At 33.7% G+C, this 17,226-nt stretch overlaps 1 protein-coding gene across 1 annotated transcript in view; it reads right to left on the bottom strand.

Moving 5' to 3' along the window:
- Positions 1-621, bottom strand: part of LOC110110140 (WRKY transcription factor WRKY51) — a 9,252-nt gene extending 8,631 nt beyond the window's left edge. The window contains exon 1 of the mRNA XM_028697875.1: positions 59-621. Coding sequence (XP_028553708.1) covers positions 59-426 — 368 coding nt within the window. The 5' untranslated portion in view covers positions 427-621. The remainder of the gene's footprint in view (positions 1-58) is intronic.
- Between the last annotated feature and the right edge of the window lie 16,605 nt (positions 622-17,226).

The raw sequence follows: 17,226 nt of genomic DNA, 5'->3' as shown, positions 1-17,226 counted from the left end.
TGATGATGCGGCAACGATGGCAAGGTCACTGGATGCACCGCCAACGGAGCTCGGCTTGGTGAAATCCAGCGTCAGGCTCTGTAAGGGGACAACGGGTACCGCCATAGCCGGCGCAGAAGGCAGAACCGCTACCTGCGGTGTAGGTTTTACAGCGGCCGGAAGAATTGGACTGGAAGGGCCGCGGCGGAATCGAGCGTGTCCGGTGCGATTTAGGATGGAGATCATCTTCTTGAACTTTGAGACGGTATGATCGGCGATTTCCCGGCAATCGATGGTGGCTGCCGTTGCAGACGATGAGGTGGATTTCTGATGGTGACGATTGAGCTGGAAGATTAGGTTTTCCATGCTCCGGATCCCGGCCGCCGCGGCCTCCTGAATCGTGATCTGATCGTCCATCTTCGCGTAGCCGATTAGATCAACGGCCATGTCACACTCTCTCGCTCCTCGCTTCCGAAACACTAGCTGTCTCCTGCACCATAAACTATTTGAGTTCTTGGAAGAAGATGAAGAAGAGATTGGGCCAACATTTATAAAGTAGAAAGGAAAAACAATAAAATAATTAAATATCAAAATTACAAATTAAGGGGGAAAAAAAAGTAAAAGAGAAAGAAGGGAGTTTTCAGTCAAAGGCTCAAAGGCGGGATATATTTGATGGACGGTAGTGATTGATTTATTTTCCTCGTGATGCGATTCTGCTAGTGAGCTACGTCCATCGAGTTGGTGGTGCGAAGCTTCAGTTATAAGTTGGACTTTTCCTCCATTTTAATATTATTTTAATAAATTAATTATTGTACAGTCCGTTTTACTGATTAACTGCAGAGCAATCTCAGCCGTTCGTTTCGTGCTCCGCTTTTCCCTTGCCAGCGGCAGCGTTTTCTTGCCGTTTGGTCAACCTTAGAAATTTGCTATATAAAAAAATAAGTATTATTTCGGTCCGAATATTTTATTCTCACTTAATTTAATATACAAATAATAAAAAAATAAAAAATAGAATATGCTAATTCAAATTTTCGTTTCACTGCCCGTGTTCAAGAAATTACTATGACATAAATGAGTCGAGTCAAAAGTAAATCGAGTTAAATTTATTTAAGTTTTAATAAGTTCAAGTTTGACTCGTTAAAAAAATTTATAGTTAGAGTTCGGCTTGATTACTTGAGCTCGTTTTAAAAGTGTAACATTGACTCGATTTCTTAATTTTAAATTATAATTTTCATTTCTAATATAAGATTAATTTTAAAAACTTAAATATATTATATAATATTAATTTTAAATTAATTTTTAATTATATTTAAAATTAATCGAGCAACTCAATAAATTTGTGAGTCAGAGTCAAGACGATATATAGAGCTCTAGCTCAAACTTATGGCACGATATGCTCAATTTATAAGCTCCTTAATGAGTAAAGCTCGAGGAGGCTCTACCCACTTACACCCCCCATGACATTGTGGAAGATGATAATCTTTATTAATTATTTTAAAAAAAATTCACTATGAGTTATTTTGGTTTATTTGATTTATTATTTTTTAAAAGAAAAATAGCAGGTAATACAACTCCAAGAACAAATAAAACATATCTTTGACCCACCGTTCTTTAGCTTGGCTATGGGGCGAGTACAGTTAGGAATCTCCCAACTCGTGCTCGATTCCTCTCAAGCGACAATGCCTCTTAAGTGGGGCCTAATCAAATACGGGCCATAAGATTTCTAGGATGGGTGTTTTTTTTAAATTAATTGAGAATTAGTCATGCCGCTAAGCATCCTTTAGAATATAAGGATAAAAAAAACATATCATTGAAGCATGAGCACAATAAAATATATTTATGTAGTGTGATGGCTTTGTTGCTGAAGGTACCTGCAAATTTGGCTTCTACCACTTGTTTAATATATTTTCCTACGTGCAACGTCACTGTGTGTATTATAAAATTATTTGGTTAAGTGAATTAGATATAAAGTTCTACAAAGAAGGATGTACTTTGAAACGCATTGTAGAACTAAGATGGTGCGTTGAACAATAGTTAAAATGTCACAATTATCTGATAGAGTTTACAAAAAATATTAAATTTTGTTTCTTTTTGTTATATAATAAGCTATAAAATAATTTTTAAATATTTGAATGAAAATGTTTTTTTTTTTTTTGAAATGGGATATCCACTCATTGTCATGCCCGAAAAAGCACTTGGAAGCATGATTAATCCTTGGCTGACCTAAAAGAGACACCCACGTACCCCAGGAACCTCTTAGCTCGCATATGATTGGGCCCCACTTAAGAGGCGATACTGTTGCTCGAGGGGAATCGAGCACGAGTTGTACTCACCCATCAACCAAGCTAAGCATCGGTGGGTTTTGAATAAAAATGTTAAGAATTTCTATTTTAAAATGATCTTCTTTATAAATTAAAAGAAAAAGAAAAATCACATTTAGCAATTTAAAAAAATTGAAATTCTTGGATGAAATTATCTTCCACTGACTAAAACTTTAAACTAAAAGAAAAAAGGGAGAACACTATTTCAGAAGATTGTCGTATGATGAACATTCACATTTTTCGTTCATTGACTTACATTTTGCTTTATTGTAAAGCATATGTGGACGCATTGCTAGTTTAGAGATATAGATTGCGACAAAAGAATTGATGGGAAGAGAGAGAGAGGTGTTAATATTAAAGATTTGTTTAAGGCTCCGTTTGGGACGATTTTTTTTGCTTCTTAAAGCAACTTTTTAGTATAAAAATTTTATTTTTGTACTAAAAAAATTGCTTTATGAAACAACAAAAAAGCCGTCCCAAACGAAACCTAAGTGAATTGGTTTATAAAAGACTTTCTTGAATCCCTTCGATAGAGAACGGATAATCAAATAGAGATACACACATGAAATGGTTTAAAATTCTAAGGTTCAATTGAAATTTTATCGAAATTTAAACCGTGATGTAGTAATAATATTAAAACCATTTAATTATAGTTTAATCATATAATGATGATGCTATATATATAAAAAAAAAAGAATTAAGTAATGAAATATAGAATATAAATTTAAATTCAAATACTTATCTAAGCGAAAAACACTAAAACAAGTTGTCTACAATGTTGAGAAGGATGACTTAGCAAGACATCTGGGAAGGAGAAACCATGGTCAATTCATCCTGATTCTTTTTTATTTTTGGCCAAAAAGAACCTAATTTTAAACCAAATAAATTGAGAAATAGGTTTATGGTTGAATTAGCTGGACTCACAGGTTCAATCCAAATTTCCATATTTTGGCAATATAGAAAATTCAAAGAAGAAGAGAGAGATGTTTTGAGAAAGATTTTATTGTGATAGAGTTTTATCAGTATTGCGTCATGAAATATTCGCGGCGGTAGAGATACGAAATTTAATGTCTTAGCTTTGTACGAAGGTCCAGCGCACAAGCAGGGGCGGATCCAGCTTCTATTTTTAGGGTGGGCAAAAAAATTTTTTTTGGTAGGATATGGACAAAAATGATTAGGATTGATAAAATTAGGGCAAAAAAATTTTTTGAGAGGGGGCAAAATACCCAAAATACCCTAAATATTTCAAAAAATACCCTCTAAAATTTTTTTAAATTTTTTTTGAGGGTGGGCATTTGCCCCCCCTCACTTCTATTGGGATCCGCCCATGCGCACAAGCAGATAAAAGAGATGGTGTTGTATTCATAAGAGATATCAAAATTTTTACATGGAAACCCCTGAAAATGGGGAAAAACCAAGGGATCTGTCTCAGTTTGAATGAATTCACTATTATTTGTAGTTGATTACAAATGAGGCCCTTCCTTGGAGGAAAGGCATTGGGTTGATGTAGCAAATGTACATCATATTATATGGTGGGAATTGAAATATTCGTTTAGTCAGTAGAACCATAGTTGGCGGGTGATGGAGGTCGGAAAGACCTTACTCTGTTGACGGTGGTCGGAGGGACCATAGTCTAGTGATGGAGGTCAGAAGGATCGTAGTCGGTGAGAGATAGTGGTAAAAAAGATCGTTGTCTTGCGAGGGAGGTCAGAAGGACTATAGTTGGAGGGAGACAGTGGTCAGAAAGATCGTTGTCTGGCAATGGAGGTTGGAAGGACCGTAGTAGGTGACGAAGGTCAGAAGGACCGTAGTGGATAGGAGACAGGGGTCAAAAAGACCATTGTATGACGATGGAGGTTGGAAGGACTGTAGTAGGTGACGAAGGTCAGAAGGACTATGGTCGGTAGGAGATAGAGGTCAGAAAGACCGTTATCTGGTGATGGAGGTCGAAAGGACTGTAGTAGGTGGCGGATGTCGGAAGGACCATAATTGGCAAGAGATAGAGGTCCGAAAGACTGTTATATCATGATGGAGGTTGAAAGGGTCGTAGTAGGCGATGGGGGTCGAAAGGACCGTAGTTAGTAGGAGACAGGGGTTAGTAAGACTGTTATCTTACGATGAAGGTCGAAAGGATCGTAGTAGATGACATGGGTCGGAAGGACTCGATAGGAGACAGAAGTCAAAATGATTATTGTCTGGTGATTGAGGTTGGAAGGATTATAGTAGGCGACGTAGGTCAAAAAGATTGTGATCAACAAGAGGTAGAGGTCAGAAAGATCATTATCTGGCGATGGAGGTTGGAAGGACCGCAGTAGGCGGCGGATGTCAGAAGGACCATAGTCGGCAAGAGAAAGATGTCAGAAAGACTGTTATGTGGTGATGGAGGACAAAAGTATTGTAGTATGTGACAGGAGTTGGAAGGACTGTAGTTGGCAAGAGATAGGGGTCAGAAAGGCCATGATCTGGCGATGGAGGTTGGAAGGATTGTGGTAGGTAATGGAGGTCGGAATGACCATAGTTGGCAGGCGACAGAGGTCAGAAAGACTATAATTCGATCATTGAGGTAGAAAGGACCGTAGGTGGCCGGGTGTAAGTCTGGCGGAAGTCTAGCGTTAGTCGGTTGTCCGGTAGAAAATCTGGATGTCCGGTGGTGGTCTGGTAGAAGTCCGGGCGTTAGGTGGTGGCCCAACGTAACTCTGAAATCAAGCAGTGATCCAGCAGTGGTTTGACATAACTCCAGCGTCAATCGGTAGTTCCGTAGAAGTCTAGGCATCATGCGGTGGTTCGATAGAAGTCCGGACATTAGTTGGTGGTCCGGCAAAACTCTGGCATCAGACGATGGTCCAGCGGTGGTTTGGCAGAACTTCGGCGTTGGTCGGTGGTCGGCCAAAAGTCTGGGCATTAGGTGGTGGTCCGACAGAAGTGACGTCGGGGTAGTGGTCCGGCGGAAGTCCGGCGTCGGGTAGTGGTCCGACAGAAGTTCAAGTTTCATGTGGTGGTTCAACGGAAGTCCAACATTGGGAGGTGGTCCAGCAAAACTCCGATGTCGGGTGGTGATCCAGCGGAAGTCTGGGCGGTGGTCGAGGAGGAGCGAGGAGGCAAGAGCAATCTCTGATCTCTCTCTTGCCATCTTGCTTGAGGTCCCTTTCAAGAGAAAGGAGGGGTAAATGGGAGGTGGTTTGATGGATGGTCAATGTTGAATCCCTTGATCCTGGACCGTTCACTGGACAATTCTTGGTCTTAGTGATGTCAAAATTCCATGATCTTGGGCTCGTTGGATTTGTCTCGTCAAGCCTCTCGATTCGACTATGAGCATGTCACGTTTGGTAATCCAAATTGTTGTTTGAACCTTCCAATGGCGCATCAGGTCCTTGATTTGGACCCATTTGGGCTCCTCCGAATGAATCGAATTTGGTGTCAATGGGTTCATATTTTCGAGACGGTTAGTTAGACTATAAGTTTTTCTGAAATCGAAGTTCATATGGTCCCATTTTTAATTTTGGAAGTTTCCAACTTAATTTTGCCTGAAAATTCGTGCTCGATCAAGATAATCTATTGATGATACATCAATCACAAATTACAAGATTGCATGATGCATGCATTTGAAAACTAACATGCATTGTGTACAAACAGTGTGTACATTGATTTGATATACACTATATATAAATATGTACACAATGTATATACTTATATGTCTGAACAATTCTTCCCATCTTAATTCCGCACAAAATAATTTCTCCAATTCTCCTCTTGCTCCCATTTATTTGGAGCATCAGACCTTCAATCTTTCAGCTCAACCAGAATTTTAGCCAAATTTTTGTCCGAGGGGTTTCTCCGTTTTTTCTTTTCCCTCTGTGTGCTTTTTGCACACCTTCAAAAGTGTCCCCAATGTCCAGGTCGAATTTTCGTGTCGTGTCAAATATTGACACCCCTAGTCCCCATATTCCTTTCTTAACATTTCTCATTGCATTTTTAATAAATAGCGAGCTCCACTCCAAATTTTCCTTAAAAAACTGGTTACAATTATCATAACAAGTTTTAAGGGCACCAATTTACAAGCAATAAATTACCGGCTATTCAGTTGCTGCTAATTTTGAATTTTTCCTTTTTATATTTCTAAAAGTAATGTAATACTTTTAAATGCAACTGTTAATGGGAGAAAAAATAAATAATCCTTCACCTTGATTTATATGGCTGCGAATATAATTTATATAGAAATAATAATATGCAAACTAATGTGTTCTTGTTAATAAAAAATTTTAGAACTATATTTATTAAAAAAAATAGTATACCTGCTGGTTTTTAAAAAATTCTGACAGGAAAAACAATCCTTATGAATCGTATAATTGCAGAGCCCTGCATTGAGAATTCATACCCACACTCACTCACGCACCCATTGCCCATGGCCTCTTGGGTAGGTATGACTGGGTACTCAACATCGAAGGATAAACCGATTTATATTGATAAGCATCGTATGCCGTATATTAACACAATCCTCACTATGCAGTGCGCAACACTGAACCACATTGTGATCACGGTAAATTATGATATGCGGCTTGAAAGTTTGCAGTCAGCACAAATGACAACAAGCCTTAAGGCCACCAGTTTGTGGCAGACTGCATTCAAAAAGTATAGAAAGTGGATGTTTATGCCATTCTGAAAGTTACCATAGGTGGGCGTGGGTACCCATTGGGTACCTAACAAGGATTTATTATTTTGTGCGGAGTCCGGAGGGTGACCAATAAAAATGCGTCACATCACCCCATTGCTAGGTACCCTTACTCGGTACCCCTCTGTACCACTGGGTACCACGCCCTTAACCGAACATATGATGTCTGTACAGAATTATAGCTCCCTAACAAGGACCACATGAAGGACTTCGTTTAATTGCCTACCATGAAGTCGGCAATGTGAACACCTAATAATGCACGAATAAACGATTTTTTTTTTTTTTTTTGGTGAAACGGAAATTTAAATTAAAAATTTGAGAAAATCCAATCAATTATGAGGGGACAAGGTGTTTTAAAATAAGACTTTATTCCTGGGCAGGTCATTCTTTATTCAATAATAGTTAAATTTTACGTGCTCTATCAAGGATTTAATCCAAGGACTGAAAATTTGAACACATGACACAATTGCTCGATCTTCTTCTTTTTATAGATCTCTTAGAAATTTTTTTTATTAATATTGCACCTACGTTCAATGAGTGCAACAAATTATGGAGAGGATTAGTTCATGTATGTCAATTCATATCATCTTATGTGCCAATATGATATGTTATCATCTTGGGTGCTAATATGACATGTCATATCAGAATTGTTTGGTTGCTCTTGCAACCCTTTTTGGACAGTCAAATTTAGCTATCCAGGACAAGGAACTAATGTTTTGAGTAGATGAGATGTGAACTATCTAATTAAATAAGTGTTGGTTGGGTGGCATTTGGATCAGGGTTAGATAGTTGCAGTGGCAAAATTAGCCTTAGTTCTTTGGGGGGACAAACACATACAACAACATCATGCCTTTATGCAATTATGCCACTACGTGAGGTCGGCTACATTAATCATTTTTCTCCATTGTGTCCTATTAAAAGTGGAGGGAAAACACATAAGAACTAAGTGAAGCCAGTCAGATTAGGACTACATTAATCTTTTTTCTCCATTGTGTCCTATTAAGAAGGAGAAAACCCAGACAAAGTTATCCTAAAAGATAGAGAACCCTTCGGCCATTCAAAAAACTAAGGTCTTTCAAACGATTGTGAGCCATACATAAAATAGAAAACAACCGAACAAAATAAAACGAGGAGGAAGATACGAGGGACTTCTTGGAAGAGAATCCCCAGACGACGGTGGGATCCTTCATGTGGATGGCAGCTGGAGAAGGTGCGATCATCTAGGGAAAATAAACCCTAGCGGAGTTCCAACAACATCTGCACACGGGCTTGAAAATTGCCTAGGAGAATAGAGAGTATTAGCAATGTGATCACCATGAACCAACACATAATGGTACACTTCAAATTTTGAATTGACAACATTAGGTTACACAACCATTTCATCTAAAGGAGAAACACCTAAAACAAAACAAAAAATCATTTAATCAAGCACGAATCCTTAGGCAATATTTAAGATTGAAAATTTTGTAACTAAATTCAGAATCAACTAAACGACGAGCACAAACTCGTAGTAGAAATAAATATCTCAATGAGATGAGCCCAACAATATCAAAGCATTTCTATCCGAGTCCAAATAAACCAAAATCAAATATTTCAAGTGTAGCTAACTTTTTTTCGAAATATTTGAATAATCAAAATATCTCCCAAAATATAGGCTTACAATCAAATTAGCATTTTATTAAGAGGAATACGGCAAACCTAATATTGCTTAATTACAATATCATTACTTAAATGCTAAAAGAATGATCCATAATCAAGAGAGTTAATTCAAATAGTTTGAGGGAATGTTTTAAGGATTTTGACTAAGATTACTAAAATATCATTTTACAAAACTATAAAGAATCTTCCATTCTTCACATGAAGGAGTCACAGATCCTGAGTTAAATTTAGAGAGAGCTCAAAAATCTAAAGAATTTCAAAATCCTATTTGATGACCAGTACTGACAAACCCATCAACAATCGTCGTTGTCTAACTACCTTCGCCGTGCGCTGTATAATTATCATCAACCTCCACTATTTTATTAATAATATTTATTACAATCACAAGAGACCAATCTATTGCATATCCCCAACTTTTTAATTTCAATTTAATCAAGTTTTACTATCTCTTCATGCAATATTATAATGATAAACTTACTCTCTTATCATCACCAAATTTCAACACCTAATTATATATATAAATATATATATAACTTCTAGAATAAGAAATATTTTTTTTTTTTCGCCCAAAAAAAATTGTTTGAACGAGAATTCAGATTGTGGATAATGATGCTGGAAACCAGAAGCATATGCTAAAATGAACAGTTGACCTAACACAAAGTCTTTGGCGAATAAATTAAGGCGTCCCGTGCAAATCTCCAACTGCTTTGCGGGTCAATTGATGCTGTTGACTTTGCTTTCCATTAACTTATCGTCGTTTCTAAATTATCGTATGGTAAAAAATTTATTTAAAAAAAAAAAAAAATAGGGTGGTTGAGATTTCAATGTGGTGGGACACCGAAATTGGGCTATTGTGATTTAATTCTGTGACCAATGTAAGACTAATAATTGTCAAATATTTTGTCACCCTTTTTATTTTTGAAATACAATAATTTTAGCTATGTAATTGGACTTTTTCGAGTACAAAAATTAGGAAAAAAAGTCCTTCTTAATATTTTAATATTATTTCTATTCTATGAAAATTGAAAGACAAATGATGAAATTAGGAGACAAAAAATAAAAAAAATAATGGTTTTTTTATTATTAATAATATTATTATTGTGGTGATAACTACAATAAACAAGGTTTGAAAAAGGGAGTCTATAAGATAAACAACTATTTTATTCAACCTTGAAATATTAAAATTTTATAAATATTAATGATTTATATGCGTATTAATGAAAATCCATTCATAAAAATAGATGCATACATAAGTTATTTTTATATTCATAAGATTTTGGTCATTTATACTAACCATATACTGCTTTTTTATTTCAAAATGTATTTTTAACACATTGTTATTTAGCTTGGTTGGTGGGCGAGTACAGTTGGGAAACTCTCAACTCGTGTTCGATTCCCCTCAAGCTGTAGCGCCTCTTAAGTGGGACCCAATCAAGTACGGTCCAGGATGTTTCTGGGGTAGATGCATCTTATATAGGTCAACCGATGATTACTCACGCCGCCAAGCGCCCTTTCGAGGGTGGCAGCGGGTGGATACTATTAAAGCACTAAACCGTATTTCCTCACTTGTCCCTACTTGTAATTAATTCCTGTAATAGCTTATATATAGTTTTCCTCTGTACGCCAAACACAGTTAATACAATTTCTATTTTTCACATTTCTCTGTACCTTCCCGCCTTCATCTTCTTTCAAGTATCTCATGCAAATTCCCGTTAAAAAAATGTAATTTTATTTAATTTAATGAAAAAGAATTTATAGAAAGAGACAACCCCCAAGTAGGACGCACCATCATTTTTCAATTTTAAGTGTTACTCAATTATGGGGAGATCAAGATCCGTGAAATATGAAATCAAGAATTACTGTGATACATTCCAAAACTAATTAGAAACAAAATTCAAGCCAACAAATCGGCCACGCGCTTTGCTTTAATCACGCCACACATTTGATTTCCCCTCTCAGCATCTCAAGGAATTCATGTATTAATTAATAAAAAAATCATTTTAATTTTTTTTTTTTTCAATTTCAACGTGATATTTTTTTATTAGCACTTGAAATTCAAATTATACTAGGTGCCTATGCATTTCTAGAAGACATGAAGAAATGGCAGCTGATTCTCATGTTTTATTACTAGTTTTTTAAGCGTGTAAGTACAGGAGGAGGTGCGCTCCAATTCTTTGACTTAAGAATGGAGAATTGTGTGATGTTGAACATAGATTGGATCTATTGTTTGGTGGTTGGGTTACGGTAAGGTCAAGTCCCCTAATCAGTCTACTTAATGCTCTAAAATGAGAGCGTTTGACATGGTGTATGAAATTTGATGGAATTTTTGGGGTTTGATGGATTAGAATGAGATGGACACGAATATGACGTGTTGTGTAGGCTTTTCGTGGTCTGATTTATTATTAAGTTGACTGAGTATCGTGATTTGGGTTATGTGTCATATTTAGAATGACCGTGATGTGGAAGTTGTTCAAGCGTCGAATCTTCATCAATCAACAGGTTTCGAAGTATGGATTAAATAAGTATATATCGGGGTACAATTCTACACGTGCCTCCTAAACATAATATAGTATTTTTTTTCTCGCTTTATATTTACACGTTTATCTCTAATTATCTCCTGTCCATCCCTGGAGTTCAGCTATGGCTTCCATTATGGGGTTGATAAATTCTGGATACCGGTTGTATTATTTGTTTATTTTGCTTGTCGTGAATCTGATTATACTTTAGTACTCTGCAAGAAATATGAATAATTGATTAATTGATAGATAATTTTATGTATTCACGAAATTATTTAAAACCAATAACATAGACTAGATATATTGATAATATATAAGTATATGCTTTGCACTATGAATTTGAAATTTGCATCTCCAACAAAATATTGTCAATGGCATATGTGTTGATCGTTTCCTAGTTGCATAAAATGATAAACTATGACAAGAACTAACTATTGAATAAAGATTTATTAATTAAATAATACCATAAATATAAGTAATAAACACAATATAAAATGTAAACACAAGTAGAATAGTGTTGAAATATAATTTTTAAGAACATAATGCTCCTATCCTTTCTCACTGACATGATCAGGCTAATCGTATTTGTTTTGTATATCTTCTAGGAATTGGCGAACGTGCGATGCCATGACATGCAATTTGAGTACCATTGAGGGAGAACATCTAACGTATGCATTCTGATGCTTAGCCAACACTAGCGTAAGACTCGACTCTTGATAAGTATATTATATCATATATATATATTATATTATATGTATAATTGATAATATTATATTATTAGTAAAGAATTACCTTAGCTTCTGTGCTAGCTGGTTAATGCTGAATAGTTTATCGATCGATCATTGTGATTCATGTACCGACTATGTATGATGCTAGTTTATATAATTACCACCATCATTGTGATTGCCTTGCGTGTGCTGGAGTTAAATGATATTCGCATCAATACTATACTCCATCATTGTAATGGAAATATCTACAAAGTGAAAATTAGCACTTTATGATGTTTTACTAATTAAACTTTTAATTATGATGATTTAAACTAATTAAACCTTGTTAATTATGGATGATTTTGCGAGCATTGCTTCTTCCCTTAGTGTTAATTTTTTGAATCAAGAGTACGATTAAGTTATTCTCATGCATACTTTTAATGACCTAACAAATTTGATTTCTACTATATATATACATATTATATAATAACAAGATTCTATGTCAATGAAAACAACCGTTACAACATAAGAAAACGCAGGAAAAAAATAAATGGAAAATACAATAATACGAGAATACTAAATATTCTTATGTTGTATACAAGAATAAATGAAAAATAATATTCTACTAAATATTTCTTTCTCGTAAATATCATTAAAAAAAATCATAATTAAGCAATAATAATGTAATATTGACCTCACAAGACTAATCTTGGGTTGATATATATGATTGATATTTTACATTAATGAAGTCATATTAATAGTCTATTTAAGATGGCTGCAACGTTTTATAAATGCGGTTGAAAGTGCTATATTGGGGAAAGTTTTTTTTTTTATTGTTGTAGATATTAGAAATAAGTTTTTTTTTTTTTTACTATTTGGGTGCCTTCTTTATGTAGTCTTTCTTGAGTAGGCTAATAGCATGCATTGATGTTAGAGGCTTAGATGACGCAACCTTCACAATCGAGCTTCTTGAGGTGGTGTTGGTTACGAAGCTAACTCAAAGTTGGTGATGAAGTTGAATATAATATTGTAAGTTAGGCGATGAAGTTTTATAAAAAAGTTTAGGCGAAAACATATATAGATTGAGGAGCAGTCGACAAACATATTTTACGAAATGCAAGCGAATATTTAAGACATGAAAGCAACATGTATAGGTGTGGGCAATGATGTTGGCTTAAGATTTGGATATTAGAAGTGTATGAAATGATGAAAGTATCAATAAAATTAGTTCTTGTAATACTTGGGGGGCATTTTTATCTTCTAAAGAGAAAAAATTAGTCCAATTTTTATTATCATTTCAAACATCTTACTATTTGAAAGAATCTTATTTAATCATAAGTACTAAGTTCTTATGTAAAATATATAATATCCAATTCAACTATGAGAAATTCATTATGCATGCATAATAGGTTTAAGAGACTTCAGAATATTTGAAAGCTTTTCATATTGAGCTAAGGAGTTAAGCTAATTTCCCCCATATCACAATGCAAGCATATAATGAAGCTAGTAGAGGTAATTTTAAGCATGATAATTAATACTATGGATACATACATTCAATCATATATGTTATAATTATCATCTATTCATCATTAATCAATTCAAATATTGTATCAAAATTCATGTTGATTAATTAAAATGTTTGAGACTTATCGAATCACAAGTTAAAATCTCAATTATTTTTACAATTATCAATTTTTTAGTTCTCTGAAAATGAAATTTGACTTGGTTATGATTACACTATGATGTTGAAATAAAAAAAAAAAATTATTATTATTTTTTTAATTACATAAAAAATTTGCTTTTTATGAATTAACTAATTTGTTGAACTTCTCTTATAGGACACAAAGTGATAGAATTTTTTAACAATTAAGTTATTTTTCTCTTCTAATGAGAAAATTTTGTCTTATAACTGTTTTTTTTTTTTTTTAAATACCATTTCAAACTTTTAAACATTTGAAAGAATCTCAACAATTAATACAAGTTTCTTATTCAAAGTATAATATCTTATTCAAATATAAAGACATAATTGATGGGATTAAGGATTTTTAGACAAGGTCAAGAGGAAGTACAATTGGAACAATAACATGTTCTTATTTATGTTCTTGTTTTCTTCCTACAAATTTATTGAAAATAAAGTCAATTGTTTTGATTTTGCAATCTGAATTGTCATTTGGCACTACCATGAGAGCCTTTGTTTCTCCTTGACCAAAACAAACTTTCATTTTTATTCGATGTGATCGTTCATATTATAATGTTATGGGTCACTTTGAGGTTTCGTTTGAGACCATTTTCTTATTGAATACAACAGCTTTTTAGTAAAAAAATTCTCGAAAAAAGTGAAAAGCAGTGGCCAAAAGTTGCCCCAAACAAAGCCCGAGTCTAACCATAGAAAAATAGTTAGAAAAGTTTAGAAAAATCAAATAAGTAAAGGAAAACATTCTAAGATACTTATGTCAACGTGCACAATGTTAACGATAAACTTTATCTAGGGTTTTATTGTAATTGGATTTTTTTCCCTTGAATTCTATTATTTTAAATGGAAAAAAACTAGTGAACAAAGAAAAGTTAAGGGTGTTTTAGGGATGACTTCAACTTTTTTGTAAAGGTTATTATAAATCTGTTGTGGGAAAAATAACTTTTTTTGAATAAAAATGTGAGCATTATAATTTTTTTTGCTACTACACTTTAGTAGATCTTGTTTTACTCTAAAGCTACTTCCACAACAAAAAAAATGTTGAAAAATAATAAGAATATAATAGACAAACAAATGTATGATAACTATTTGAAAAATAAACCACAAAAAGCTATCACAAATAAACCAAAAATCTATTAAAATCAAGATAAAAATATATCTTAATTTGATGGCAACAATACCAAGTCATGAAAGGAGATACCTTTTGAGGTTTTTCTTCATGGGTTGTCATAAACAAGTTAGATGATGGAAATTTTCTTTCACTTGATTTTTATTTTTATTTTTATTTTATTTTTTATACCACCAATTTGACCATTTAAAATAGAATATTGCTCAAAATATGATGGATGATTAACAAAAATAATTTATTTAATTCCAGCAATCTTTTTAATATATTGGTTTTTTTGAAATATTCTTCCAAGAAAAAGTACAATAGGAGCAATATGGAAAACAAGCAAAATAAATTAGGCATGTTTAACGGGTCAATGATATTTGTATTTATAATTTTTAAATTTCTTCTTGTTCTAATCTCAAGAAAATAAATCACTTGTATTTACCTTTCTCATTCAGAGATTTCTCTCTCTCTCTCTAAACTTCGATATTTATGTATATAATACTTGAATATCTGAATCACATCAAAATATATGCATGAAAAGTTGTATTTTACTTTTAAAAATATTATAAGTAGTATTTTTGAAATTATTTAAAGATTTAGATGTTATATAAGTGAAAATTAAAGTTTAGATATTAGATATGTAAATATATAATAATTGTGTAATATATATGTAAATCCCTCTAAATATGTTAAACTTCAAGTCTTTGAATAAAAATTATAAAAAATGTTTAAAATTTTATATCCCATCATTATTTTATCTTATGTAGTATTTTTAAAATTCAATATAGTATTTTTATTCTTTCATATGTATTCATCATTATCATTATCATTGGAACATCTTTATTATTTTATCATTTCATGTGGCTTTAAATAATCATTTAAGGGTTGTCACACTCTACTCATCTGCATAATTAGGTCATCAATTTCAGGCTACAATCGGGATAATATTACAAATCATCTTTAAAGGAAAACTCGTCGATCCACCCTCATGTATAGGATATTATATTTTAAACAATCAACCCAAATTAATTATAATATTAACATCTATCCCCCTTGTTTATATGCATGTATTACATTTATTATTTCATATCAAATGTATCAATCTCCCCTTCATGCATGAAATACAATATAAATTGTTGAAATCTACAAATCGAGAAAAATTTATGAAATAATTGATAGCTTCAAAAAATCATAATTTTCATTTTAATCAGTAAAATTCGATAATATTACATTCAAAATATCCATAAAATCCATATCTATCGTGTAGGAAAAGTTACACAATAAAAGTGCGGTAAATTAGGAGAAAATGTATTTTTATTAATTTATGAGAGATTAAATTCATCAAATATAAAATCATTGAAAACTAAAATGACATTCAGATTACTTATAATAATCACAAGACTTTTTCTAACATAAGTGGTGCACTAAAATGACCAAAAATCAGCTTTCTAATTCCTCCCTGTCCTTTCTCCTTTTCCTTCCCAAGCAAGTCATGGCCAAAATGGGATGGAGGTTGCACCACTGAAGCTTTAGTGCATAGGATTTATAATAAAAATATATAAAAATATTGTTAATGCCTAGCTAAAGTCGTAGCACTCCGGCCCATCGCTACTTACTGAATTCAAAATTACTATAGAACATAGACTCAGACGTCCTTGCGGCGATTTCTTGTGCCGATGTACTCTTAAGCCTAGTGCCACAACACTCCAACGCATAACACTGAAGCGCTCTTGCTCAAACAAAATTTTAAATTTTCATTTTAAAATATTTTTCATATCTTGGATTATTACAACATAAAATTTCATTCTTAAAGTAATAAGCAGAATCATCCCCTAAAATCTATTGCACAAACACGAGGTATATAAACTAAACAACAAAGCCAATTAGCCAATGAAGAGCTCAAAGAATAAACAAAATGGGCTTCAATATGAAGGATAACAAGACACCAAAAACACGAAGAATCAAATCATTCAACTTCAAACACTAACGAGAACTATATAATGCCAACTAAGGAACTAAACATACAACAAAACAATAAATACAACCGTACAAGTGGATGGTGCGCCCAACTCCCATTCACTATGGCAAAGAGTCCAACAATCTCGCGAGCTCCCATCCGACCATCCCATGCATGTTTTTTTTAGATATGAGGTGGAGAAACTAGGAGAGAGAGAGAGAGAGAGAGAGAGAGAGAGAGAGAGAGAGAGAGAGAGACCTATTGACTGTTGTGAAGGTTAAGTGTGACCGTTTGACTGAGAAGCCACTACCATCCGGTCCATATCGCATGCGTGACAAAAGAGGGGATTTGCATTGTGCGGGTTTGAGGATGACGAAAAAAACCTAAGGTTATTAATTTGCATTAGGTGTTGATTAAACATGCATAAATAGTCTTAATTAGTCATTAACTAAATAACTAGTGAGGGCCTATGCTCTCAATACCCTCATCTTAAATATGCCCCTGTGACCTCCAAACTTTACACATATATACTTATTTCACATTCTATCTCTAAGATTAAAGCCTCTCAATCTTAACCTATAGGCAAAAATTTACATAAATAGACTTAAAGT

This window comes from Dendrobium catenatum, unplaced genomic scaffold (assembly GCF_001605985.2).
Source record: "Dendrobium catenatum unplaced genomic scaffold, ASM160598v2 fragScaff_scaffold_1021, whole genome shotgun sequence".
Classification (NCBI taxonomy): domain Eukaryota; kingdom Viridiplantae; phylum Streptophyta; class Magnoliopsida; order Asparagales; family Orchidaceae; genus Dendrobium; species Dendrobium catenatum.
The sequence above is the reverse complement of the archived record's forward strand: the minus strand, read 5'-3'. Positions and strand labels throughout refer to the sequence as shown.